Here is a 26,747-nt window from a genome sequence, read left to right as displayed (position 1 = left end):
TAAAGTTTTCTTTCCTTTTTTTCTTTTTTGTTTTTTTCTGTCCTTTAGCCCATGAAGAGCATCATGCTTTTGAAGGTGGACGTGGAAAACACTAATTGCACACTCTGTAAAGAATTCTTTGTCCTTTGCTGATTGGTTTTGGAAACGGTCTTAACAGGAGGGAGAGTGAAGAGAAGACTTGCCGAAGCCCGATGCTGGTCCATTTAGAGTGGGTTCTGTCCTTGCAGACGGGGCGATTAGGGCTCAAAGTGGCAGGTGGGGTGGGGGGAAATATGTGGGGTTCTACCGTCACATTACTTGCTTTTTTTTTTCTCTCTCTCTCTCTCTCTTTTGCTTTCTAAATTCTCTGCTCTTTTCACTCTGGGTTTGTTTTTTGTTTTTTTTTTTGTTGTTATTGTTGTTGTTCTTTTTTTCCTTTTAAATTTCCTTATTCAGTCTAATTATTGTTTTCTACACTCCCCTTTCATTGAGGCACAAGAAATCGGTTTCCCTTTGAGTAGCTCTGCTGTACCTAGTTCATGAGAATATGCCTAATCATGACAATACTGCTTTTGAAAACCACACTGTACTTGGAGGAATACTAGCTTGGTGAAACCTGTCTTGATTATTTGTTGTGACACATTCCTAAAGACTGTGCACTGGGCATTGTTTTCTTCTGTCCCAGGGAAAAGAAAAACCATACTTAATCTGATTTTGCACTGACAGCACACACATCTTTTATTTTTCCTTTTTAAACTTTTTTTTTTTTAGCAATAAAAGGAAAATAATAGTTGGGTTGCCGAACATGAAAACTATAATCACAGTTGAATATTTCAGGATATAAATCAAACTCGAGGTCTTCACACCATCTATGGAAGTATGTCTAACCAGAATTTCAATTTGGCCCTCTCCAAGGATAGGCATAGAGTGGTGGCAATGGATTTCTCCTGGTAGGAGACCTTGTATTTCTGATTTGAAGAGGTAGAGATATTGTAGTTGTTTGCATTAAAGCTACTTCTGAATTTTGGATGTGTGTGCCCACTTAGGGCTTTCCAAATCCTTTCAAACACACTTTGTTAGATCATCCCTTTTTCCTGCTCACATTGTATATGATTTCCAATAATCGATAGTCTTCCTGCCTGGGCAGCTCTCCCCTGCCTTTGTCATTTAGGAGCAGGAAGGTAAATCTCATTTCCAGGATGAATGTGAACATTAGCAAAGTGGACCGTAGAGTGCATTGTGTCGAGAGTAATTTTTGGAATTGTTGATATATATTGTATTATGTTACCAAAGAAATGCTGGTTTTAGTAGAAGGAAATGGCCACCCTCTGGAACACTGAGACTCTTTCCAAAATGTGCCAGTTTCCCTCTCTCGACTCTGCCAAGCCTCCTACTGCTGTTATTTGAAAAAGGCAGGGCCATTTGAAGACACTTCCTCTTCCCGGCTTTTTCTGAGTCCAGGGAGCTAGTGCACGCTATACATGTCACAGAAAGGACCCTCCCTGTGCCCAGAACTTCGTTGTACCCAGGATTTTTAATACCTCTTGCAGTATCGACCAGCAGAGAGAGGTGGGGCCTCTTCAAACCTCCAGCCTGTGTTTGTAAATAAAATTCTCCCATCAAACATTTTTAAATACTTCCAACGATATCTATTTATAAAAGTTGTGCCCTTCACTTGCATTGCTAACCATATCAACCATAATCTCAATGATCACAGTCATGAAAACCTCCTTTGTTTCTAAACTGACTTTCCTCAGTGATTTCAGAATGAGGTATAAGGATTTCAGACCCCTTTTTACAAAAGCCTGGAACTTGCTTCCTTAACATTGTACTAACATCCAACTTCTTTTTAAATTATTCATCAAGGATTTTTAAAAAAAATTATTTTGAACATGAATTTAAATTCTTTTTTATAATATAAGTATTTTTCTGATAGAGTAGAAAAAAAGGATGATTGACCTATCTTCATTTTAATTGTCATATATATTTCCATAAGTAAATGGATTTTGAAGTATTTTTTTTTTTGAACTTTATTTAAAGCATTGTGATGACATGTTCAGCTTCTGCATGTATGTAGCCTTTGAAGAAAAAAAATAAATAGGAATGCTAGGCTCACATTAATGTTCTCGAGTTTCTGTTGTTTCTGATCGTGGCACATGGCTTAACACACAAAGTAGATTTTTGTCCCAGAGAACTTCTGCACCTATTTCTGACCCTGCGGAAAATACCAACTGTGAGAAGGATTTAATTTGCCAAATGTTAAGAACCTATTATCTAAATTACTCTAAGAGTGGAGTCTGTCAGATTTTGCGTTGGAAATTGTTTTAATTGAATATTTAATTCCTAATAGACTTTGTACGAACTAAGCTGATTTAATCAGTCTAAAAACCTCTCATTACCTTCTTGGATTAAAGAAGCTAATACTCTTTTTGAGATACAAGGAAATATCTTGTGGGGCATGAGACTTTTGTTTAGGGCAGTGTACCCATGTGGGGGTGGGCGGCACCTTGGAGGGATCCTGATTTCAGGCCTGACCTTGCAGGTACAGCCTGTCCTCTCTCCAGAGAGCCTGATGGAAACCACAGTGCTGACTTGCTCGCTTTTGTCCTTCCTTAGGTCTGGATGGAGAGCCAGGGTCTCTGAGGGAAACCAGTGTGCACTTTCTCCTCCCACTGCCCCATACTAGGTCATTAGATCACAGGTGCTTGCTTACACTGGGGAAGTGACACCCATTTAATAAGGACAGGTGATACCCACTTAAAGTAACTTGTCTCTGTATTCACTTTTCTTCCGTAAGCACAACCCGAAGTGTTGGCTTATTCCACTTAAAGATTCACCGCCCAACTTTTCCACACTTCTGAAATGAGGAGATAGTTTACAGTGAACATGTACATTTACTATAACATGGCTATTAAATTCACGGTGAAAGTGACAGCAAAAAAACGCAAAAGGGAAAACACAACTCTCATAAAACTTTAAGTAGTTTAACTTGACTCCTTCTCAACTCTCTTCTTGACTTCAGCTCAGGCCTGCACCATACACACAGTTCCAAGACCTTATAGATGAACGAAACTTTGGGTGTCATTGAGTCATAGACACACCGTGCCGGCTCCTAGCAGAGCCTTGACGAAACCCGTCCCTTGTGAAAGGACATGGGGTAGCAAGGGACAGAGCTGGGCATTAGAGTCTGCAGGCTACATCCCCAGTCCAGATTCCTCAAACTGAGAACACTCGAGTCTGTCAACCGAACTCCCAGACAGCTCACCCAGGCCAAGCACTACATACCCGATCCCGTCTGGCCAGTGATACACCCCTAGGTGGCCAGATAGCCTCTCATTTTCTTCCTCTGACTCTCAGTGACTAAAGCGGTGCTCCAGTTTGGTGTTTGAAAATAACCTTGTTGGGACAGGAGATCGGCCTTTGCTGTGAGAAGACCAGCTCCTAGAAGGTCCCATCTTTTGTGCTTAAAACAAAAGTGACAACATTTGGAGCTATCACATGAGGGCGCTGCCTTCCAGCCAACCGGTCCGGCTCAGCACCGTTTACCCAGCTAGGTCTGTGCGATTATTTTAAGATTCGAGTGCATTTTGCTCTTCTGCTTTTATAAAAATGCAGTTAGATACTACCAATAGAAGTTTAGCTCTCCAATACCGGAGAAGAACGTGTGAAAGACAGAACTCTCTGGATGTGCTTTAAAAAGCTCAATTCTTAGGCTCTCAGTGAGCCTCTAAGCAGTGACAAAGAGAAAGAACGAAATAAACTAACATATAGGAAATACCAGGAATGTTTCATCAAATATTGTGCCCGAAGGCAGAAGTAAAACTAGGGTTTGGTTTTCAGGTTTTTTTAAGGGCTTTCTAAATATGGAACTCGCCTTTAAAAACATAAGTTCGCTGTTCACCTTTCCTAGACTGTGTATTTCTGTACGATTTCACTCCTAACAAGGAAAAGTAGAGGACTGCCTGTAGGTAGTTTATTTCTGAAAAGAATGTATGCAGAGCAATTAAAAATTACTTAAGAGTGTGGCGACTCAGGGTTGTACAAGCCTGGGTAATTGCCTGGACAAGTGGGAGGGGTCACAAGGTGCCAAGGGAAAAGATGGGAGCTGGGGGGGTGTAGTGAACGCACTTTGGACCCATGCTTCTGCCTAGCGATTAGAGTGGGTTCTCCCCCTCGTCCTGTCACAAGGAAGAAAGCTCAAATAGGTTCTTTACACATCGGATTATGCTGTTCTGTTTCCGTTTTCTATATTCACATATACATCCACATCCAAGCACTTCTCAGGTTAGCGCATTCAGGCTCAAAGTCACATCTCGTGTCGTAGAAATCCTCTCATCTTGCTGACGCTACTCCGTTTCTAAAAGGAAACTCACCGAGTCTTTGAATTTTAGAGTGGAAGGGACCTTCGAGATCATCTGCCAGTGCTTCTCACCCCTTAGCGTGCAGAAGAATCACTGAGGTGCTTACTCAACTTGCACGTGTCTCAGCCCCGGCCCTAGAGGTTCTGATCCGCCAGGTCTGGCAGGCCTAGATACCTGCCTTTTTTAGCAAGAGTCCCAGTGATTGTAATGTGGATGGCCCTCAGACCTCACTTGGAGAACCCCCTATTCATATCCAGCCCTCACCTATCACAAAGGAGGAGAGCCTCCCACTCCATCTTCCCAAGCTCTCAGGTGACCTGATTGGAATTGTAATACCAACAACCCCAGGAAGGCTGGAGAAAGCCATTATCACTAAGACTTGAGAAGATCATGCTCGTAAATAGGAACTTTATGGCTAGGACCACAGCGGTAATAAGTAGCCCATCTCTGGAAGTCCATGATATAAAACCTTTACTACAGAGTGGTGGCTTTTCTCTTTTCTAAATACCATTTCAGCATGTTAAGAGAAAAGAAATTAATGTTCAGAAAAAGTAGTTACTCCATATGTGCAGTAACTACTTTTCTATAATATCTTATGGCATCTGGGGTTCAGCATCATTGAACAAGATTAAATGAACGTTATAGAGCTATAAAATTGCTTGTAAAATAACGCAAAACTGTTCAAATGACTATCAAAGTAGCCTGGGAAGAATTTCCACTAAAATTGTCACTTCTAGACCTAGTAGCTTAGCAAAGCCGTTACTAAAGTGGAGGGATTCTCTAATACAAAGAAGTGTCCAAAAAAAAATCAAGTAAGTATTCCCTAAAACCATGTAAATGATAATCAGAAGTCATTGTGAAGTCAGTATTTTTCTGTCCATCATTGCTGCTAAAATTTAGAGTTCCATTGTATATGTGTGTGTTGAATGTACTGATTAGAATATCCAATAAAATGGCCTTTTGGATATTCTATGCTTTTGTGTCCTTCAGAAATCATGAGGTTGAAGAAATCTGTGTTTAATGTTTGTTTGGGTTGCTGCCTCAAAAAAGCTATCTAACTCATTTAATGAAATGCAAGATTTCTTTGTGAGGATTTCGACTCCTAATGTTGAAGTGAGAGAATTTTTCTGAAACTTTTATTTTGGAGCAAGTGTTCGAGATTTATAAAACAGTCAGCTTTGTATTAGAGAAACAAGCATGAAGTAAATACAAGCGTTTCTGAGTTTTCTGTAGAAAATCGATGGTATCTTTTGTCTTTTTTACCTAAGAAAGTTTAAAGAGGTGAAAATTTTAATTATAGCACTTTTCCTTCTGTGATGAATGGGGACTTTGAACATTTTAATAAAACTTGTAGGGTTTCTGCTTTCAAATAGAGCTATTAATTTTGTGAGCATGCATTAAATTCCTCCCCAACCCCTATTTCTCAGACCTTGATCAGGTAATATGGCTCACAACCACCGTGTTTGGGGTTTTTTGTTTGTTTGTTTGTTTGTTTTTTAAGTTTTAACTACTCAGTTATCATTTAACGACACGTCACCGTCCCCTGGTATGTGTCCTCCCTGAGATTTTACTTTCATTTAAATTACTACACCAAGGATTTCAGAGTTTAAGCCAGTGAGCACACTTTAGCTGGAGATATCTAACACCGGTTAGCCCCAATTTAAAATCTTATCAGTTGCATTCAAAGTTATTCATCCTTTGAAACTGTCCTACCTGTGTGAAAGCCGAAGCAGGTTTATTTGCCTTATGTTTTGGATCTGCTGCACACCCCTCCTCATTGTATACCATCTGTGCCCTGTGCGGTTGGGGCCCTTCCACATATGGCTACAAGCTGGTGTAATGTCCTTCCTTTTGATCTGGCTTCATCCAGTGATTTGCTCAGTATTTTTAAGGTCAGACTGAAAACTTTTCTGTTCTAGTTATTTTTGATTTTATATTGTGTGTTGTGTTTGATGTTCAGATACATGTGAAAGTTGCTTCCATGAGTCAGTAATTTTTATTCCAGCCTTTTGCAGCAATAAGGTAAGACTAGACTGTACTTTTCTTCCTCGAAAATGTAGTGATTTATGTATTTAGGGCAAATGTTTAGGCTTTTCATGTAAAAGTTCTTGTAGTTTTCTCCTTTGGGACTGTGCTGTTACGAATAGGTGCTCCTTTTCTCAAGTTATAACTTTGTGGGGGTTTAAGGATCCATGAGGTTGTAGACTTTCTACTGAGATTTTTTTTCTCATCTGTTGCCACTCATTTTCACTCTGTATTGGGATTCTGTGGAACAGAAACGTCTTTCTCCTCCCTCGGGTTTAAAATTTCATGCCATTTCATTAACCACATTGCTTCATCTCAACTAGGGTCCGAGTGTATGTGTGGTGAGGGTCATCACACTGTTTATTCCCACTCTTGCTGAGCCTTTCGGTCCAGCAGGCATAGGGGCGTGAAGCTCCCAGCACAGCGTGTGACACACGGTGTGTGACACGTAGACAGCCGTCTGAGGTGATCTGACAGGAAACACGGCTGCTTTTCTACTCCCCTGTTGAACATATTTGGTGACAGCGTTCCTCTTCAGCATTTAGAAAACACAATTCACTCATTTTCATTCCTTTTCACTACTTTTTGCTAAGAATGGTCTCATTTTAGAATAAGTCAATTACTCTTATTTCTCTCCTGTCCTCTGATTTGCCCCTAAGATCCAACTATCCCCCATTTCGCCACGTAAAGTGAACTTACTCTTCCTTTCTGGCTGTCCCACATATCCCTCTAAAAACAAAAAGAAACCAGCAAACTCGTACTTCCTCCCATTTATCTGCAGACTTTCCTGTCTCTCGCTACAGAAGCAAGCGATTCAGGATTATGTGTGTGATGCCCAGTTACCATGAACACAGCAGATTTTTTGTGAAATCTTGGCGGGGCGGGGCATAACACCCTGAAGGTGTTAAGATTTCCCAATATCTCCTTCTCACATTCGAGTCTAATTACTGCCGCCATGTATTCTGTGGTGCTGTATCATGTAATGGTTATCGATGCACTTTTGGGGGACATGTTCTCGGTTGTGGGCCCTGCCTTCCCCCTGAAGATACAGTTTCTCAGAGGCCAACCCCAGTGATTCTTTTGGTTAGAGTAACCTCTGTTGCAGAACTTTTTAACTGCTTTCCGTAATGAATGTATGTTTAAAAACCTCTGGAATTCTACAGGAAGATCGGTCTTTTGTTACAGGAAGAAAAGAAAACAGTAGCATTTACTGGGCTCAGCCAGTTAAAATGTGTACCATTGAAATATGTATCTATTTCCCATCATCTGGCTAAGCTGTGGCGCTGACTAGGTTATTTCTTGCCAGAGAAAATAATTTTAAATCATAAGCATATTTAACTAGCAAGCATAAATCATAAGCCCTTCTAATCATAAGCATGTTGGACTCTGGTAGGATTTGTACAGATGGTATGGTTAAATGTGTGGGCTCCTCCCAGCCTCAAAGATGTGGACAAGCTCTTACTCCCCAATTTCCTCTTTCACTTGGGGAACTTAAATCATTTGTTGTTTGCACATATAGAATTCTAGAAAGCATGGACTTAGAGGGACGTTTCGGGTCTTAAGAAAGTTTGGAGTTTTGTGACTCACCCTGACTAAAGAATGCTGGAAATGAAGGGTAAATATTAATGCAGCATTCCCTTTTTGAGGCAAAAATAATTGGTGTTTCATGAAGATAGTCAAATGATAAAGGACAAGACGCTGATTTTCAGAATGTGTCTTTTTTTAAAAAAATCCAACGTCATGGAATCATAAATAACAGTTTAACAGAAGCCCGTTGGCTTTCAAAAAGTGTTCTCCAGGTGGTTGGTTCTACAGAAATACTTTTAGATACTGCAAACAAAGCTCCTATTGTAAAGTATATTTTTAAAAGTATTTTTTAAAGTGTAGTAACACAATAACACATCCATACTGACATGCATTGCAAGGCAAATTGTTAACATTTTGGAAGCCATTCGGCATAATTTACATACTCATTGATTTTGTTTTATGAAACACCACTTTTTAGAAACTTTTTATTGTAAAAATAAAACAAAGATACAGAAAACCACCCAAAACAAACGTGTAACTTAGTGAATCATTATATGCAGAACACTCCTAGAGCAGCACCCAGGTCGAGAAATAGATCTTTGCCAGCCATCCCAGGAGCCTCCGCTAGAATAACCCTGATGCTGACTTACAGTAAGCAACTCCTTGCATTTCTTTCTGGTTTTATCACTCAGGTGATAAATATCACCTTTACCTTTTTATATAGAAGCTCCTCTATTCGTGAAAGTTGGGTTCAGCAAAGTTACTTACAACTCTGAACGCTAGGTGCCGAATGACCCTGTAAGCCCCGGCTGCCCGCAAAAGCCAGGGAGCCGATGGGGTTTGGTACGCTTCTACTATGCGGTGTGGCTCTCTTCCTAGCTGTGACTTAATGGTAACTAATGGTGTTTGGAGCTCCATGCCATGGAAGCACAGAGACTAGTTTACTTTTCCCCAAGATACAAGGAGGCACTGTCATGATTGTTCCCTCCATTTTCTGTGCATGGAAGCTAAGACTCGAGGGGGTGAAATAACTTGCCCACAGTCACACAGGCAGTTCGTCACAGAGCAAAGGGACAGCTCAGGTGCTGTGGCTCTAGCCTGTTCTCCTGACACTAGGCTTGATGGAAGATTCCAGTAGACAAAGATCTTGACACTGCTTAGAGGACTTTGTAAAGGAAAGGACCTACAGCTTTAAGAAAAGATGGAAAGCACGCTGGCCTAGTTCAACCTTTGCATTTTACAGATGAAGAAATGACCCAGAAAGCATAAAGAATTTGCTTAAGGTCACACAAGCAGTTGGAGGCAAAGTTGCAGCCAGCTCCCCGAATCTCCTGGCTGTTAAAATCAACGATCTTTCCTTCATTCCATACCTTATGTGGGAAAAATACACATTTCCTAATCCGCTTCTTTGCATCAGTTCCACATGAGCAGATTTGTCTCGAAACCAGTGTACACCATCTACTTGCTTACTTGTTCAAGGTTTTAGCTGGGAATTAAAAAATTTGTACTTGAAGTTTGCTTTTCTGTCTCACTTATTGAGTGCCCAATCTGTAGACGCACATGCCTAACACTCTCCTCCAAAGAATGTACAAGAATAACACATTTGACTGGTGTGGATGGCAGGTGGAAAAGAATTACTGGTGTAGTGTAGGCCCTTCAACATATTCACGGCCAATTCTGGATTATCCCAGCACAGATGGATCATGCAAAATCCTCTTCTACTTCTTACTGGTGACCTTTAACTATTTGTGTTTGCAAATGCTTCTATTGGAGATTGGAAAGGAGAAGAACGGGGAAGATGGGATTTGGTTTCTTGACCAGAGCGTTAGGTGTCCTGGTGGTTTTTGTGGGAGACTGTGGGATTCTCTCTGGGTTGAACCACTCTGGGATTTCCAAACCTTAGCCTTGGATGTCAGCAATCGGAAGGGAGGCAGACTGGCACAATGCAAAGAGCTTAGCTTGGAATTTGTTTTATTGGGTTGAAATCCCATTAGCTTGTGCCTCAAGCAAGTTACTCATCCTCTCATAGCCCCAATTTCCTAATCTACAGAAGGGAAGAAGACAGAGCTTCTTCAAAGCCAATGACATACTTAAGTACCCAGCTCAGCACTTTGCTCATGTAGAGAGCTACTCGATGGTACTTCTATTAGTTGACTCTATGTCCACATGGTAAAGAGAACGAACTGATCCAATGGAACTCTGGCACCTTCCCCTTGACGGATTGGTCTGGCTTAAGCTGTTCGAGGCCCTGCACGTTGATGGCAATGGTGGCCAAATCCAGTAGTCTCGTGACTGCTTGTCTACCAATCTCTCTACCTCTTCGCACCATAGTGGCCCAAACAAGTCAAACAAAGTTCTTCACTGGAGCTCTGTGGACCTGACTTCCGGGTCATTTGCTGTGAACCAGTTAAAAACCTGAATGAATCTTCCAGTTAATTATTTTCTAAGGACATTATTGCCATTGTTACTCAGGAGTAGATGAAGGAAGTCCAGCTGATGAAAACGTTTTCCAGGCTGATCCAATTACCGTTGAAACATAAGTCCCATGTTATGCTCTGTGGATTGTAGGCACTCAAACTTATCGTTGGAGGAGGACCGTAGGGGGGGGGCCCCAAGTGTTCCTTGTAGTCCATGCATATTCTTTTAATGCCGGATGCCTTAAGGAAAGCCAATGGGCATTGGGAGAGCTGAGATAAGGATTACATGGGATATTGACTCACTGACTCAGAAAGTATTTATTGAACAGCTATGACGTGCTGCTAGGCACTGGGGATACAAAAATAAACAAGGCAAGACATCATCCGTTCTTCATGGAGCTTACTGTTGAGCAGATTGGCAAATATCATTAAAACTTAGGAACTACTAGACCATAAGAAAAGCAAGAAATCTATCTTAAACATGTTTGAGCTCCATATACCTACACATACTATGAACGAACTCAATGCATGCTGGGGGGAAGGCATGTTTGAATGTTGCTATAAGCAGGTTTTGGTTTTTTTTTAAGTTAAAATATCCTTAGATTTCTAAAGCTGAGTGTTTTTACTAATCTCATTATTGTTTTTAAAATGCTCTAATAATAGTTCTGACACGGAATTCAGTTAACCACAAAGGCTGTTTATAATTTGTCGGTGCTTTTCAGACATCTTTAAAAGCTGAGGGAGCCCTGGACTTTGGCTGGGTAACTCACTGAGTCTTTATGTATATACCTGAGGGGTGACCATCATAAAGAAGGTCTGTGCGCCAACATGTTCAATGTGGGGATTCGTACACTGTGGAATGTCTCAAGATTGCTTACTCCGTAATTTTTAAAAGCCCTGTAATTCCTTATAAAGCATATATAGCATCTGAACAAGAAATATGACACTAAGTCTCGGATTAAATAATATCTCGGGGCCACTACCTTATGCATTTTCAGCAGTTCAGGAACTCCACTAAGTGCAGGTTAACAAGACCAGAGCATCGTAAATGAGCATCTGTCCCATGACCCAGCTGGAGACCCCTTCCGATTATTCATTCCAGAAGCACGTGCTGACACCGGGTTCAGCCCTCTCGAATCTCCCACTCGAAGTGGTCTTTTAAGATTGGCAGGAGGTCAGAGCCCCGTGCCCCCGTGCTTTGTGGTGTGGCTCAGTGTTTTCTGGGTCTTACTGGCTTTGTAGCCCGTCTAACTCTATTTTTCAGAGTTCAAGTAAACAAAAGGAGACTCTGGACGGGGAGCCGTCCAACTCGGAACCCTTGTATGGAAAAGGGTTCTGTTGTTGTTGTTTTTAGAGCGTTTTAAATGAGAACAGGCAGCTCCGGCCGCACAGAAGAACTCGGATTGGGCACCATCACCGTTTCTCCCGCTGACCGGGGTTTCTGCAGTCCCCGTTCAGCGTTCCACTTCAAAGGCCTGGCTCTGAGGGGATCACACATTTGCCTCGATGACAAATTAATCAAACTTGATTTCTTGGATGAGATGGGTACAAAAGAACTACAGCTCCCCAAGGCCTGAAAGTCACTACGGCCCTTCTGGTTCTGATTAGAGCAACAAAAGGATGTCTGAGAGCCATCTTCCTCCCCGCTCAGGCTGGGGGACAGAGCTGAAAGCCGCCGGCTTGTAAAGGAGAAAGGCCTTATTAAAACACATTTCAGCTGCGACCAAGTGCTCGGCGAGCCCTTCTGACAGAGAAAATTACTTTTTAGTAGATGCTCACCTTCTCTCATGAGCAAAGTTCCCACTTAGAAGAATGAGAAGAGGTAGTATATTAGCAATCTGAAATGTTTATAGAGCTCCCCTTTTATGTTTCTGTTGGGAAGGTGAAGTTAAAAAAAAAAAAAAAAGAAGAAGAAGAAAGAAAAAGATTGAAATCGACCTGTGGTATCTGGCAGGCGTTAGGGATAGGCGGAGTTTGGCTAAGGAAATTCACTTGTACCTGGTTAAAAAGCAAATTCTCCCAGCTGGGAGATTTATGTGCCTTTAAGGCAGGCCTAGGACAAGGCAAAGAATGGGATTCAAAATGCGACTGCCGTGGGTCTGCTCCCGCAACCCACTCATGCAAGAGAGCGAAATAAGCCTTCTGCTAAATCGGGGAACGCAGGATTTCGATGCAAACCCTCTTAGCAGCTTTGTCATCCGCCTGTTCCGCGGAGCATCCAAGGACACTGCTCGCATCCCTCTTGTGATCGCTGTGCGTTCTATATTTAGAAGAATTGCTGTTGCACAAAATATGGTCCCCTGACTGTCCTGGGTGTGCTTTACGCCTTTCCCAAAAAAGACTTCAAAAAAAAAAAAAAGGTTCCTACCTTTATATCACAGTTTGGGAAAGAAGCTCCCAAGGGGTGGTCCCCCCCACACACACTTTAATATGGAGGCAAATCACACAAATCCACATACTGCGAGTTCCCGTTTTATTTGTGGGCTCTCCTTCCACGCAGCCGCACCACCGCCAGCCGCCGACTGATGGCTGATGAACACGTGCGCGGTGAAGTGGGGTCACGCAGCTCGTCTCTCATTTCTGACACTTGGTTTGAAAAGAGCCTTCCGCCAAGCATCTTTGTGATCCTGACAGGCAGTTTTCAGAAGTTTGTGGCATTCCAGGATCCTTAATAATTTAAAGCTGTATTTTAGATTCCAGCCATGAGCAAAGTATATAGCAGGTTCTCCCTCTCCCCACCCCCACCCCCCAAAGCTGACGGCCGCACTGACCCCTGGGCCCTCTCTGAGTGCAGCCAGCGAGGCCCCTTGTGTTCCCAGCCCTCTGCCTCCATCCCTGCCTGCTCACCCCTTCCCACCCTGTGAGTGTGAGCCAAGACCCCCTCCTCCAGGAAGCCAGTTCTGAGCTTTCAAGCTGAAGAGGAGCCCTCCTTCTGGCAACATAGGAGGCCCTTACATTTTCTTTTAGCTCCTCTGTGGCACCAAGTGCCTTCTCAGGCGTCTTCATTTGTAAGTATGGCCTTAACTCAAGAGTCCCCGGGCCTTACACACCCCACTCTTTTTTTGTTTTTTTTTTTTTAAAGATTTTATTTATTTATTGGACAGAGATCGCAAGTAGGCAGAGAGGCAGGCAGAGAGAGAGAGGAGGAAGCAGGTTCCCTGCTGAGCAGAGAGCCCGATGTGGGACTCAATCCCAGGACCCTGAGATCATGACCTGAGGCGAAGGCAGAGGCTTTAACCCACTGAGCCACCCAGGCGCCCCAACACCCCGCTCTTACTGGGGCTTTCACACGGGAGGCTCTGCCTCGACAGTGCCTTGCAGGATCCTGGGGGATTGGTTTGGTGGTTGGAAAGAGCACTGCCGTCTGAGCGAAAAGACTAGCTCCTCCCTCCCTACACCCCAGCCTGCAAGTTCTGTGAACTTGCATGCGGCTCCCCGACCTTCCTGAGCTTCGGTTTCTTTCATCTGGGGGACAAGCAGAATGAATGCTCCCATCACTGGGTGGGAAGATGAAATGAGAAAATCTGTGGTGAGACCCTTTCCAGCTGCTTGTGCCGTTCACGTGTAGGTCTTGGTAGTCCTACTTTAGGATACTACAGTGTTCTGGTCAAGATAGGCCTGTTGTTTTACGCCAGGTGTTCGAAAATCACCTTCTAATGTAGAGCCCAGGAGCTTCTGGGTGGCTGTTTTAAGTGCCCAACTCTTAATTTCAGCTCAGGTCATGATCTCAGGGTTGTGAGATCAAACCCTGCGTCGGACTCCAAGTCTCTCTCTCCCCTCTGCCTCTGTCCCTACCCCCTCAAAAAAAAAAAAAAAAAAAAAAAAAAAAAGTCCAGACACTTTATGTTTATAAAAAATCCTCTTTTTAGTATAAAAGTGGTAACATGTTCATTTTAACAAATGCAAACAATAAGAGCTACCCCCCCCCAACCCGCAGCCAAATACTTTTTTTCCCCCGGAACGATACCCATGGGAACTAACCTTGTTTATGGATATCTGAGGATAGGCAAGAAAGTGGGGCTGCGTAGAGCCAGCTCAAGGCTGAGAGATGTGAAGATGTCAAAGGAAGGAGACACTAAACAGGAAAAAGGAGAGACCAAAGAACTGTGAGCCTTGCAAAGCGGCCTGACCTCACTCAGGTGGCACTGGAGAAGTCATTCATCTGCATTTCCTGTCTCCGGCCCCACGTTTGGGGTTCTCTAAAGGAAAGCCATTAGGCTTCATTTGCATGGGTCCAACTCCTGTAGGACTTTCTTCCCTCTGCGCCTGGAGGTGAGGTCTGAGGGCAGATAAAACCTGCCAGAGCCCCCCTGACTCTCTAGAGTTCAGATGTCCCCCTCGAGGTAGTTAAGTCGGCCCTCCCCTTCATCAACAAATGTGTATTATCTTCACACGGAGGCCCACAGACTGCTGGTCCTGGAGAAACTACAGTGGAGGTTTGTGGTTTTAAATCTAATTATTTTTCTTGTCGGTGTTGTATCTCGTTCTCAAGAATGGCTTGGGCCTCTTGTGTTTAGGTAGCTGGGTGAGAGTCGCCATGACGAGAGTTGGACAGTGTTCACAGTTTCCTTCTGTTAGTCGTTCTGCTGGTGTTCGAGGATGTGCCCCATTCCAAGAGCATAAACGGGAGAGATACTCTGGTCTTCTTTGTTCCACTGGGAAGTCTGTTATGGTTCTAGGCCTATGGAACCCCTGACAGGGTAGCCCTAGAAAGTCATTCAGATAAGGAGGGGGGAGGTAGAAGTTGTGTTAGGACTTCACTAGGACTTACAGGGAGCACCTTCCCCGGTGTTTTCTGGGCGAAGGAGATGATTTCCACCTTGCAAGAGGGGTCAGTGATTGCCTATTAGAACATGACCTTGTTCTGACCCATCTCCATAGCCACTTCATACATCCAGTTGTATATTTCGTTTTTAACAACACAGAACTTAAACTCTCACATGTTGCGGGCAAAAACCCCTAATTAGTTCACAGGTGGAATCGTTGGAGAACAAAGCGTGTTTATCTGTAACAGAATACAGGTTTTAAAAGGAGACTGTCTTCAAAGTCTGCTATAGTGACAGGCATCTTAACTCCAATTCTTGCAGATGCTTTTTTTTATTGTATGAAGTTGAAAGTGGGTGAGAAGTGTCTGTTTCTAAAAGTTGTAGAAATTCTGAAGTTTATTTTTAGCGGAATAGCTAAATAAAGCACCTGGCCCATCAGATTCTTTGAAAGTCACTACCCAGTTGCAACCTGCCAGCGTCAACCTTTATAAACAACCAGCGTGGTTTCTGTGGGTCCCTGTGGGCCGCCTTCCAGGTCACTGGCTGGCCGTCATCAAAAGATGAGAGCAGCTGCCCTTGGGGACTCACGGGAAGAGTTTGTAGAGCGAGGCTCCATGACAGCGGAGAGGAAACTGGGCAAGTCCTGTCTTGCAAGTAGCAGGATGGTGGGATGGTCACACGCCTTGAGCACAAGAAGACTGGTGCCAGGCTGGAGACCCTCTCCCAGGGCTGCCATATGAGATTTCCAAGATCCAGGACAAGCGAGGTTCTCTGCCGTTTGTCGGTTACATAATTGCACTTCCCTGAACACAAGCCCAGTGATGAGCCTTTCTCAGCAGCACCTGCCAGATACAAACAGGTGTGAGCTTTCTTGAAGCTAAGGCTTGGTCTATGTTAGGATATGAATGGGCCTCCTAAATCTGTGTTAGTCAACTTTGGATGATTCCAAAACAGCCTACGTAGCAGTCATCAACCTGAGTTGAGGTCCCGTCTAATGATGCTTGCTTATTCCATAGCTTTGATGCTGAGAGAGCAGAGGGCCCTTGCACGAGGTCACAGAGCTGGTGAGCCACAGAGCAGGGGCTGTGCTTCCGTCCCTCCGTTCCCCTTGCTCTACATCCCACCTCCTTTTCCTGTGCAACTAATTTTATAGTTGTTTAAATAATGCATTCCTATACTCTGCCTTTATTTTCATAGCTCAGTTTATTCCATGCTCAAAATTTCACTAAGATCATTTTTTTAAGTGAGAAATTAGCAAAACAAAGCAGTTTCAGCCGCGTGTGACACTAGGGGTACAGGTTGAGAGGGTCACCGTAAGCACCATTGTGTTAGGGCTACTTCGTTGCAAGAGAGAGAGAAACCAACTAAGAATATGGTAAATATTCTCACTCAGAAGTTGTGGAGTATTGTGGCTTCAAGCAGAGTTTGATCCAGGAGACCTAATCTCATGGTTCTCTTTGTGCTGTCTTTATTCCCCAGCTCTAAACCCATATCCTCCTACTTTTAAAACCCCTTTCTCTCTCTCTCTATCTCAAGATTCCCAGGAATTTGCAACTTTGTGTGCCATTGACTCTAACTGGCTCTCTATCTTATTCCTGAGCCAGTGGTTGTGACCAGAGGATGGCAGTGCTCTGTCAGGCCAGGCATAAGTCCTACACCCATGCCTATAGCTCTAGTGACGTCATGGAGATGGTGTTCCAGAAAAGGGGGTGTTGATTCTGGGTGACAATCTCAGAAACCTCATCTACAGCATCAAGTCCCAGTAGCAGGAGGACCCAGGGTGAGCTACCTCACTGCCAAGCCTCCATTCTTACAACTGCAGGGTGAAGATGATATTGGCACTCCTCTTGTTTTGAGTGGTACCCTAACCTTTGTATGTGGTCAGTTTCAATACATGTTTGCCTTAGCTGAAGTTAACAAGCCAGTGGTGGGGCTGTGGTTTCCAGTTGCCCTGTAGAAGATATACTGACTCCTTGACTCACCTGCATGGAGCTAAGTCTCCAGGCTTTCCTCCTTTAGCTCCCATTATCCTTCCTTCCTACTCCTCCTTGGAGGCAAGTGACCCCTCCAGGGTGCCATTACAGCATCCTTCTCTGTCCCTCTTCCCACCTCAAGTGCCCCTCCTGTGTTCTCTCTTGGAGCCTGAACCTGTCCCAGGAGAGCAGAAGCACATGGCGTTGTGAAAGCCTGTTTGTCCTTCCCACTAGACTTGGTGAGGACAGACACCGTCATTGTCACTTGGGGGCCACCAGATCTGGCTGCTGGCCAGCATGCGATCATCTTTGTCATAGAAATCAATCAGGGCTGAACGATAGGCAGGCAGGCTGTCTCCCACGTGAGGGCTTGGTTGGTGCTGTGTGTCAAGTGCCCCAGTGGATGGGGGGCTTCACTCTGATCTATAAGCCGCAGTGGGTGCCCCCACCCCAGGCACCATCCCCACCATCGGGAACCGCTCCAGGCCCTGCTGGATAGTGTGGGAGCGATCACTTGCCTACTCCACAGACGCTTAGCACTTCTTGTCTAGACCGTAGACAACATTGTAGTTCCGTAATACGTGCTTGTTTTTAAAAGATGAGGTGCTTCTTGATTCAAAAAGTAGATTTTAATCCACAAAAGAACTTTGCCATTTGTAAAGATGGACTTTGTGGCTTAGAGCTTTAGAGCTCCTCAAAGTAAAGATGTTCCTGTCCGTGTGTTAAGGGAAACTTGCTATGGGAGGAGACTCAAAAATGCAAAAGAAACAGACCTGGAAATGACACAAGGGGTGACGAGACCCCCACCCTCTGCCGGCCATCCCCACCCTTCTCAGGTCCCAGAGGCTACCGTTCCCCTCTTCCCGGGGGGGTGATAGCGTGCCGATAGGCTCTTGGCCACAGTGAGGTATTTCATTTCTTCTAGTCAAGTTCTGTTTCGACATTTCATGGGTTGGTACCTAAGAGATGCCGCCTGGCTGTGAGGGGGTGGGGGAGCTCAAGGAACAGACCCCAGCTGCAAATCCAGGCCGTCGATCTGAGATCTGAGTATCCAGCGACCTGGGTCTTCGGGCTCAGCTTGCAACCTGACTTCTCTCTCTTCCTGGCCCCTGGTTTTCTTTTGTGGACCTGGTCTCTCTCTTATTGAAGTATTTCCCATGTGTTTGCTAAAGGGAAATCACCACCAAGACATCTGCAAAGTCTCTAGGCTTTGAAGTACCCACAGGAACTCAGCAAAGAGAAATCCAGCTTCTCTGAGTCTCCTGGGTGGGTGGAGTGTGGCGGGCCTGGTGTTAGCGCAGCTGGTGGTGGATCCACGGTCCTGGCACCGCCGGAGATGAAGCATCTTCATTCTTTTCCTACCTGAGACCAGAACTTTCTCATTCTCTGCCACACACACCACCCCCCCACAAAGGGATGAAATGTAGAAGCACATACACGCAAAAAAGGTGTTCAGTTTGCCCTGGCTCGAGTGAATATTCGGATGTTAGTGGGCTTTGAAAGTGTGTGCGCTTCTGAATTCATAACCCTTTAAACACAGGTAGTATTTATGAATTCACAAAGCACAGTTGCGTGTATTAACTCAAGTCCCCTGTTCAGCTTGTTACCACTGTTCTCCAGAGGAGCTGACTGTGCCAAAGAAGGCGGCGGAATTGCCCGGCTTCAGCTCGCTGGTGAGGGGCAGATCTAAGGCCTGTCTGATTCCAGAGGGAGTGTTTCCCAGCTTCGAGATGTTTCTTCCAATTTACTGGGGGATAGCAGACTGCCACAAACTGTTTTCCCTCCACATCATCTCCATATCGTAATCTCTCTCCATATGTATGGAGGCCGGTGTACATTGTTCCACAGATAAACTAGAAATAAGAAATGAAGCCATAATCTAATACAATTTATCAAGCACAGACTTATGCCCAGTTCTGTCCTACATTCTGTGTGTGAACTTTCTTAGTCCTCATGGGAACCTACCTTCTCCTGTGAAATGAGGTGACTTGCCCAAGGTCTCTGCGCTGGGAAGCGGGGGTGGGATTGAAAGACGGTCTGACAACAGACTCCTCCTGTAAACCACCTATGGGGACTCACTGAGCTCTTGCCTATGCTAGACCCTTTTATGCAGTGTCTTAAGGAATTGTCACTGTCCCTGTTTGACAGACGAGGAGACTCACTCAATGTAGTTAAGTGACCTGCCCAAAGTCGGAGGGTTTAGCAAGTGTTGGAGCCAAGATCTGAACCAGGCTGTCCATCTCCCAAGCCCGATCTTGGACCCTCTTGCTTCACTGCATGACCACGTATGCCATTTCCACTGCCATGCACAAAACCGCCTTGTGGATAAAATTGCCAACGAGGGACATCTAGATGGCACTGTTGGTTGGGTGTGTCCCACTTTTGGTTTCTGCTCAGGTTATGATCTCGGGGTCATGAGATCAAGTCCTACCTCAGGCTCCAAGCTCAGGGCAGAGTCTGCTTGGGACTCTCTCTGCCCCTCCCCTCTACACTCACATATGCATAAGTTTTCTATCAAATAAGTAAATCTTTAAAAAAAAAAAAAAGAAAAAAACTGCCAACAAGCCCACTAGGGTTGGATTCCTGGCCTTACTATGTCCTATCTCATTGAGGCATTTGAAAGATGGGGAAACTGAGGCCCAGAGATGCTAAAGGACTTGCACAAAGTTTTAGATCTCATGGAGTAGTGGCACCAGGATCTGAATACAGGTGCTCCGGACTTAGGGCCTTGGCCTAGACAGTTGTGCTCTTCAGAGGACACTGAACTTGGCAGCGGAGGACTATCTGGGAGAAGGAGATTGGGAACCCTGCTTCCATTTCTGCACCATCCCCAAAGTACTCCAGGCCCTTTAACCTCTCTCTGCTTTTCCCTCTCCTCAAGAACTGTAGAGAAACTGCCACCCACCTTCTTCACAGGAATTTTGCAAAGATTAATTGGATAATTTCAGAATAGTTCTTTGAGCTGTTTGAAGGAAAGTTGCCATCGTGAAGAACAAAGTAGAATAACAATAATAATTATTATATTTAAATGTATTTATGAAGATCTCTTTGGGGGCAATTAAGAGGAGACCAGCTTGGACTTGTGGGAAATTCACCAGGCGATGGAATGTCCGTGTCCCTGCCCGTGGCCCCCGGCCCTGCCGCTGTGCTGACGGCGTGATGGTACTGGGTCTGCAGGGTGGGCGCAGGAGGGTGGGGGCTTTCGAGTCAGAGCCACCCATGCTTTACTCCCAAAATAACTTGCCTGCCTGTCTCAGGCCTTCGGGAGGCAACACCTGTCATGACCCCAGACTAGTGACCTCAAAGTGCTCACACAGCTCTTCCCAAAGACTCCACTCCCTTGTCATCAGCGGTGGAGAACTTTGTCTTCAGACTTCTGCGTCTGTCCTATAATTAATGACTGCCCATTCACCACAGGGACAGAAAATTCCTACTGCCTCAGCCGGGTGCCTCTGAGGGCTCCTCTCCCATCTGCTGTGGAACCTGTGTGTTAGTATTTAGCGGTGGGCCTGGCCGATAATGAGGTTTTGATGCCACAGAGCTGTTCAAGCAAGTTTATTCTGGGCTCTCAGGATCCCTCGGCTGCTCACATCTGGTCTTTTCAGACATCGCCCTCTTTCCGTTCGGAGGGCCCGGGTTTGGTGGGCAAGATGTTCTCTTTTACAATCGACTTGCCTTTGATCTTTAAGACTGGCTTTCCTGCTTAAACACCTGGCCGCGCTTAGTCTCTGCAGCGGATCCGCAGCGCCTGCACAGTGTTGCTTTTCTTTTGCTACACAGATGGCGGTCATGCTGTGTGCAACTGTAGCCACAGCCTGCTCGTCATCTAAGAACAGATTTTTTTTTTTTCCCCCTGCAGCCTATCCAGACAGGATAACCTCTGAGGCGAACACTTGGGTACCTTCCCAACTCTCACAACTTCATTTTCTGCTCTGCACCAACCCCCACCAGCTCCTCTCCCCAACGTGTGAGCAGAGGCTGGGCCCCCTGGAGCAGAGCATCTCCTACAGCCCTGTGCATACGAATCATCTGGGCATCCGATTAAAATACAGAGTGTGATCCGTCAGACAGGGTGGGTCTCAGATGCTGATTTCTGATGGGCTCCCAGGGGAAGTGGATGTCGTTGGCCCATGAATCACATGTTGAGCTGGAAAAGTCTTAGATTACTTCTGGAATCATCTCCACACTGGCCTCCCCCTAAAATATTCCTATTTCTTTCCCTTGCTCTTAACCAAATGTCACTCTTTTATGTCCTCTTCCCGTAGACGCACTGTCCTGTCCGCACACAGGTGACTATTTCATACTCAAGTGTTGATCGCTGATAGAGAAGCAGGTTAGATAATTAGAAGAGAACGGGGCGTAGGCTCCACATTGTGACTGCTGTCTGAGGATCACTTTTCCAGTTGCTGTTTCTGGATTGTTTTTAATCTATCCTGACAACATTGTACCCTGATGGGAGTTTTTAAAGTAGTGATTTTCTTGACGATATGCAGTCACGTGTAGAATCTCTTTACACCCATTTTCCTACCACCCTCCAAGAACACTGAGGATCACAAAGGTACAACTCTGTTCTTTGAGCACCCAGATGTAAGAATAGCCTCGTCCAGCTGTGGTCGAGAAGACTAGCTGTGTGCCCAACAAATTCCATTCCGCAGCTGAGACCACCTTCTTTGATTAGGTCTTGAACAAAGCACTTGCCATGTCGTATGTCTGGTAACATAACTGAAACATTGTCAGCACAATTGAATTGATGCTCGTATTTTAAAGAATTCTCAGGGATGTCCTTGAAGAAGAGCATGGGCACCTGAGCCGAGCTCATGGGGTGGCTCTCTCTAGAACGGACTCTCTTTTAATGAGCTGTTACGGTTCTCCCATTGCTAGATCGTGGTTGACAGGGGAATGGGGATCTGTGCTAGGATATCATATGATCCTAGGTTCATATCCTGTTTCCACAGTACAGTTATTTAACCTCGTTAGCCTAGTTTTCTTCATCTGTATAATGGGCATAACTATCAACCTTTATCTGGGGCTTTTCATGTAATAGGCTCTGTAGAATCCGTCCCTGTCTCTAGAACAGCCTCATAAAGCTATGTAACAAGTGTATGACATGGGTCCCAGTCACAGAGGGCAAACCTGCCCTTCCTATTGGACAGGCTCTCGAGGCTCTGCTCTACCCACAGGTGCCTTTCACTGGGGATTGCAGCGTAGCCCAGGGTGGGGTGGGGTGCTACCCAGGGACGGGCTGGTTGAGCTGGGATCCTGGGAGGGTGTGTGCTCTGGGGACTCAAGGCAACTGCTCCGAACACTCGGATGTGAAGGGACTGCAGAATTGTAGCGGGGCCATCCCCACTTGGCCAGTGAGAATATGGAGAATCAGATGAAGCCAGTTCCCCCAAGACTACACACGCAGCAAATGGCGGCTCAGGGAGGTCTGTGCGTAGCACCCATGGTCTTCCCCGCCCATCAGCCCTGCTCGGTCTGACATGAGGTGACAGAGGGGAGGGTGTGTGCTACAGTGTGGGGTGCTCGGTCTGTTGGCACTCAGGAAATCTCGATCTTTTTTGTCCTTTGTCCACACTCAACTCCTGCCTGTGTCTCCACTGCGTTGGATGCTGTCCTCTTCCTGGGGACTCAGGTAGGACGGCTGAAGCTTAAACCTTTGACCTCCTCCTTACCCAGCAGGGCCTGCCTGCTGCCGTGACTCATGGTTTCCAGTTCTCCCGGCTGCACCTCTGCGCACGGGAGTTTTCTAGCTACAGGTTGGTGAAGCCTTCCAAGGCAGGATGTTTACAGCCCCTAGAGGAATGGCACGGAATCAAGCCAGCCCTTGCTTGGCAACCCCTGGCTGTTCTTTCCAGCCTAAGGCGCCCTGCCAAACCCACTCAGGAGAAGGAAAACATAACAAGCGCTGATGTGCTTCCATTTTACATAGAACATAATAAAAGTTTTCAGGATGATTTATTTTCCTAAACAAGAAAATACAATGGACGCCATCCATTATTCAACACGCTAATGATAACCTTTACTCCCTTGTCGAGGATGATCTAAGGTGGTGTTCCGCTGAAGGACAAAGAACACACAGAGAAAACACATGTGTGTGTGCACACACACACAACACATACACACACACACAATCATACGGTCCCATGACACGCCATGCCATGACCGTGGGGAAATTAACTGTGGAACAAGGGGATTTGAATGAAGGAGAAAAACATGTTTTCACATTTGCAATTTTCCAGACAACATAAGAACAGGGGCTTCTTGAATTTTAGGTGATTCACTCGGAAGTGTCCCCCATCCAAAGTGAACATTGATAACTGAGTGCGTGCTTGATTGCACTTTTTATGAAATCTATTTCTTCCAGCTGACATTATTAAAGCCACATGGAGCAGAGGGCAGGGAGTTGGATCATTTCTCAAGATCCTTGCTTTTGGCCCAGGGAGCACAGGCGTGGGAGGTGGGAGTGGGGTGACCCGGACTACCACGGTTCCCTTTTCACCTGAGAAAACAGAGGAGGTCTTTTTCCCTGAGAGTTAACAGTTAACTGGGAAAAAGTGGAAGTTTTTGATTCTGAGCAAGTTTGATAGAGCAGGAGAATCTCCACTTTCTGACGAATGATGATTTTTTCCAAGTAGAAAGTAAACGGTAATTCAAGTTGTTAATCTCCAAAGTGTTGAGTGACATTGTGTATGTTCAAATGGCTACCGATAAAAATTAAATCAATCCAAATAACTTATTTGAGAATTCACACCGTAATTCAAGTATGGATGCCACCAGACATGAGTTCCTTTCTAGAACTTCCTTCCGATTTTAAGTTTTTTAGGTAGTTTGTGCCCCAAGGGAGTGTGCTAGTAGGAGAGCCTTGTGAGTCGTTGGGAGTGAGTCATGTGACCCTTGTCCGTGTGTTCCAGGAAACTCTTATTTATCAAAGAAATAGTTTTGGGTGGGGGGGTGGGGGGGGACAGCTAAAGCCTTTGCCGATTCCCTAAATGGTTTGTTGGCTGTGAAAATGTAAGCATCCCTAAAAAATTTTAATGGCCTGAGCCATTCTCCAGTAATTCCTCCATTTTGAGTTTTAGATTTATGAGTAAAAACAGAAGGCAGCATTTCTCAATTCTGAATCACAGCAGAACAGGCCATGTTTGGGAGCAGTTGGGGCTTGGGCTCTGGAGCTGGTTGGCTAGATGACCCCAGACAAGCTGGTAAACCTCAGGCAAGTTATTATTCCATTATAAGATGTGAAAGATTATAGGTTGTTGTGAAGTGGAAATAAAGCAACACAGGTAAAGTATTTAGGACCGTACCTAGCACAAAGGAATCTTTCAAGGAACGTTGCCCTTCCCACACTCCCCTCAAAAAGAAAAGAAAAAAAAAAACACAAAACAAAACCCTCATATATGCCAAAGTTAACATAATAAAATGGAGAACTGAAGGAAATTTTCTGAAATAATGCAACATCATATACTTAGTACTCATCAAAGAAGTTCTGTTTTTATTCTTTGATCCTTCCCGGTAAACGTTGATCGAGTGTCTATCCTGTATACGGTGCTAGGACGAATTTCCTTCTATTCCAAAGCTGCGGGCACTGGCTATGCAACCAATCATGTCTAATTTTAGAGGTTTTCTCAGCAGGAAGAAACGGCCAGGGGCAGTCCTGCTAAAGCCAACAGGAGATAGAGTTGAACCGCCCCATCTCAATCTAGAGATTTCCAAAAGATAGTTCTAAAACTATGTTCTTCCTTAGGAAGGAGCTCCTAAAATTCTTCAGGCTTAACTCCACCATTCCCTACTTGCAATATCATGTTTAGGACTATTCTAAATGTTTCTGAGACTTTCCACAACTATGTCTATTTCAAGTCTGTTCTCGGAAAATGGAACTCCACAGAAGGCAGCTCACGTGATTTTTAGTCCGAATCTATAAATAATTGGTGTATCCATTTTAGCCCCCAAAACTCCCATCTGGTTCTCTGTTCACATGAGACATTGGGCCGAAAGCTTGGAAGGGTAACAATATCCCGCGAGGCATGAACATCGTAGGATAATTGTGATCATAGTAGATGCTCCTTACTTCCGGTTTTTTGAGGACTCTAGCTTGGGCTTCCCCAAGGTAATTTGCACAGGATCAGCTGGAGGGGGGTGGGGGGTGGGGGGGTGGGGGAGAAAAGCACTGGCAGGAAGACATCTATTTCATCTTCCCTGTTCACTTAGCCTGCCTGTCTGCTGGCATTAGGACTCTTCAGGGTTCAGGATCAAGGCCTGACCTCGCCCCTGCTCCGACTACAGACTTTTTATAATTCATGTCTGTGAGAGGCAGAAGAACACAGCTTGTTTGGGGGATCCCAGATGGAGTTTGCAGGATGGATATTAGAAAAATCATCTCTTTGACTGGTAAACTGAGAAATTTAAATTGGAACAGCCATGAAAAACCATACGAGTTGCGAGGTGGGGTGGGGGTGAGGCGGGCCAGGATGTCGCATTTGTATCTGTAAGAGTCCTTTTTTGTAGAGTCGGTCTGCACTTTAAGAATTCCTAATGGGTACAGTCCGTTCAGAATCTTAGCTGAATGTGTTAGAGTCTCTGATCGGGTACTTTGGATTAAAGGGGAGTGGGGGGGAGAGGAAACAAAACAAAACAAAACAAAACAATGACACACAAACACACCCTTAACAAAAGATGAGGAAAATGTGAGCACCAGGCGTGTCCCTGCTGATCTGAGGATGGCAGTTGAAGAGGAACATTTCCAGTGCAGGGATTGAAGCAAAAGCAGCCCCAGGCAGGAGAGGAGAGGAGGGTCAAGAAAGGTAAGTTCGTAAGCAAAACAGGCCGGGGTGGGGGGTGGGGGGTGTGGAGGGAAGGAGAGTCCAAGTCAAAATGAGGGGGAGCAGAAACCAAGTAAAGGAAACCCACCATGACGTGTTAGGAATGTTTAATTTGCAATTGGGATCCCTACAGTTGTTGAAAATGGTGCCGTTAAAAAGAAGGCAGTTGCACTGTGACAGGGCAGGAAGAACCTGAGACATGGTTGACATTCAAACGCCTTTTTTTTTTTTAATAGCCTTTGTTCCAAAGTTCTTGTTTTGCATCTGATGAGATGCATATTAATTTTTCTTCTTTCGTCATGTGTGTTCTGTATCTTCTTTATGGAGACGAGAGGGGGGTGTCCGTACATGGAAAACGGAAGGATACCCTCCCCGCCTTGCACCATCCCCTCCAACTTTTCATCTTGGCCCTATCGCATGGATGAGAAAACAATGGGGCGGTCTGGAAAGGAGATGGAGCTCGAACAAAAGCATTCTTGAATATGGGGGTTAGGAGCAGATCAGTCTGCTGGCGTTAGACGGGTCTGTCGTGAAATAGGGCCAGGCATTTGCTTTAGTAAAAACCTTGCTACCACTCCAGGTCCCCCAGGATCCCTATCTCATGACCTCATTGATCCGTCGCCCCTCAAACAAACCTGGAACTGAAACCGTGTTTTCCCTTGTGCCTTTCTGAGAGTGACTGGCAGTGTAGCCACAGAACTGGCAGGTTCTGATTAGGAATTAAATTCAGGCCCATTCACGATGTACGTTAACTTTGTGGGTGGAAAGAAACCTGGAGAAGAGAGAGGAAACAAGCCTTTGAGCCTCCAAAAATTGGCAGGCAGACTTCCGGAATGAGGCTTCTCCAAGGAATCTTCTCGAATTAAACCTGGGACTG

At 45.0% G+C, this 26,747-nt stretch overlaps 1 protein-coding gene across 2 annotated transcripts in view; it reads left to right on the top strand.

Annotated features, from left to right (window-relative positions):
• The window catches only part of EIF4E3 (eukaryotic translation initiation factor 4E family member 3), a 220,395-nt gene that overhangs the window by 34,898 nt on the left and 158,750 nt on the right, over positions 1-26,747 (top strand). The window contains exon 7 of one of the 2 annotated variants that reach the window (XM_059161508.1): positions 49-2,096. The exons of the other annotated variant lie outside the window; for it this stretch is intronic. Within the exon in view, the coding sequence (XP_059017491.1) occupies positions 49-95 (47 nt within the window). The 3' untranslated portion in view covers positions 96-2,096. Of the gene's footprint in view, positions 1-48; positions 2,097-26,747 lie in introns of those variants that run through there. 2 annotated transcript variants of the gene reach the window in all.

Source organism: Mustela lutreola, chromosome 2 (genome assembly GCF_030435805.1).
Source record: "Mustela lutreola isolate mMusLut2 chromosome 2, mMusLut2.pri, whole genome shotgun sequence".
Classification (NCBI taxonomy): domain Eukaryota; kingdom Metazoa; phylum Chordata; class Mammalia; order Carnivora; family Mustelidae; genus Mustela; species Mustela lutreola.
Note: the sequence above shows the minus strand (reverse complement) of the source record. Positions and strands in the feature narration are given on the sequence as shown.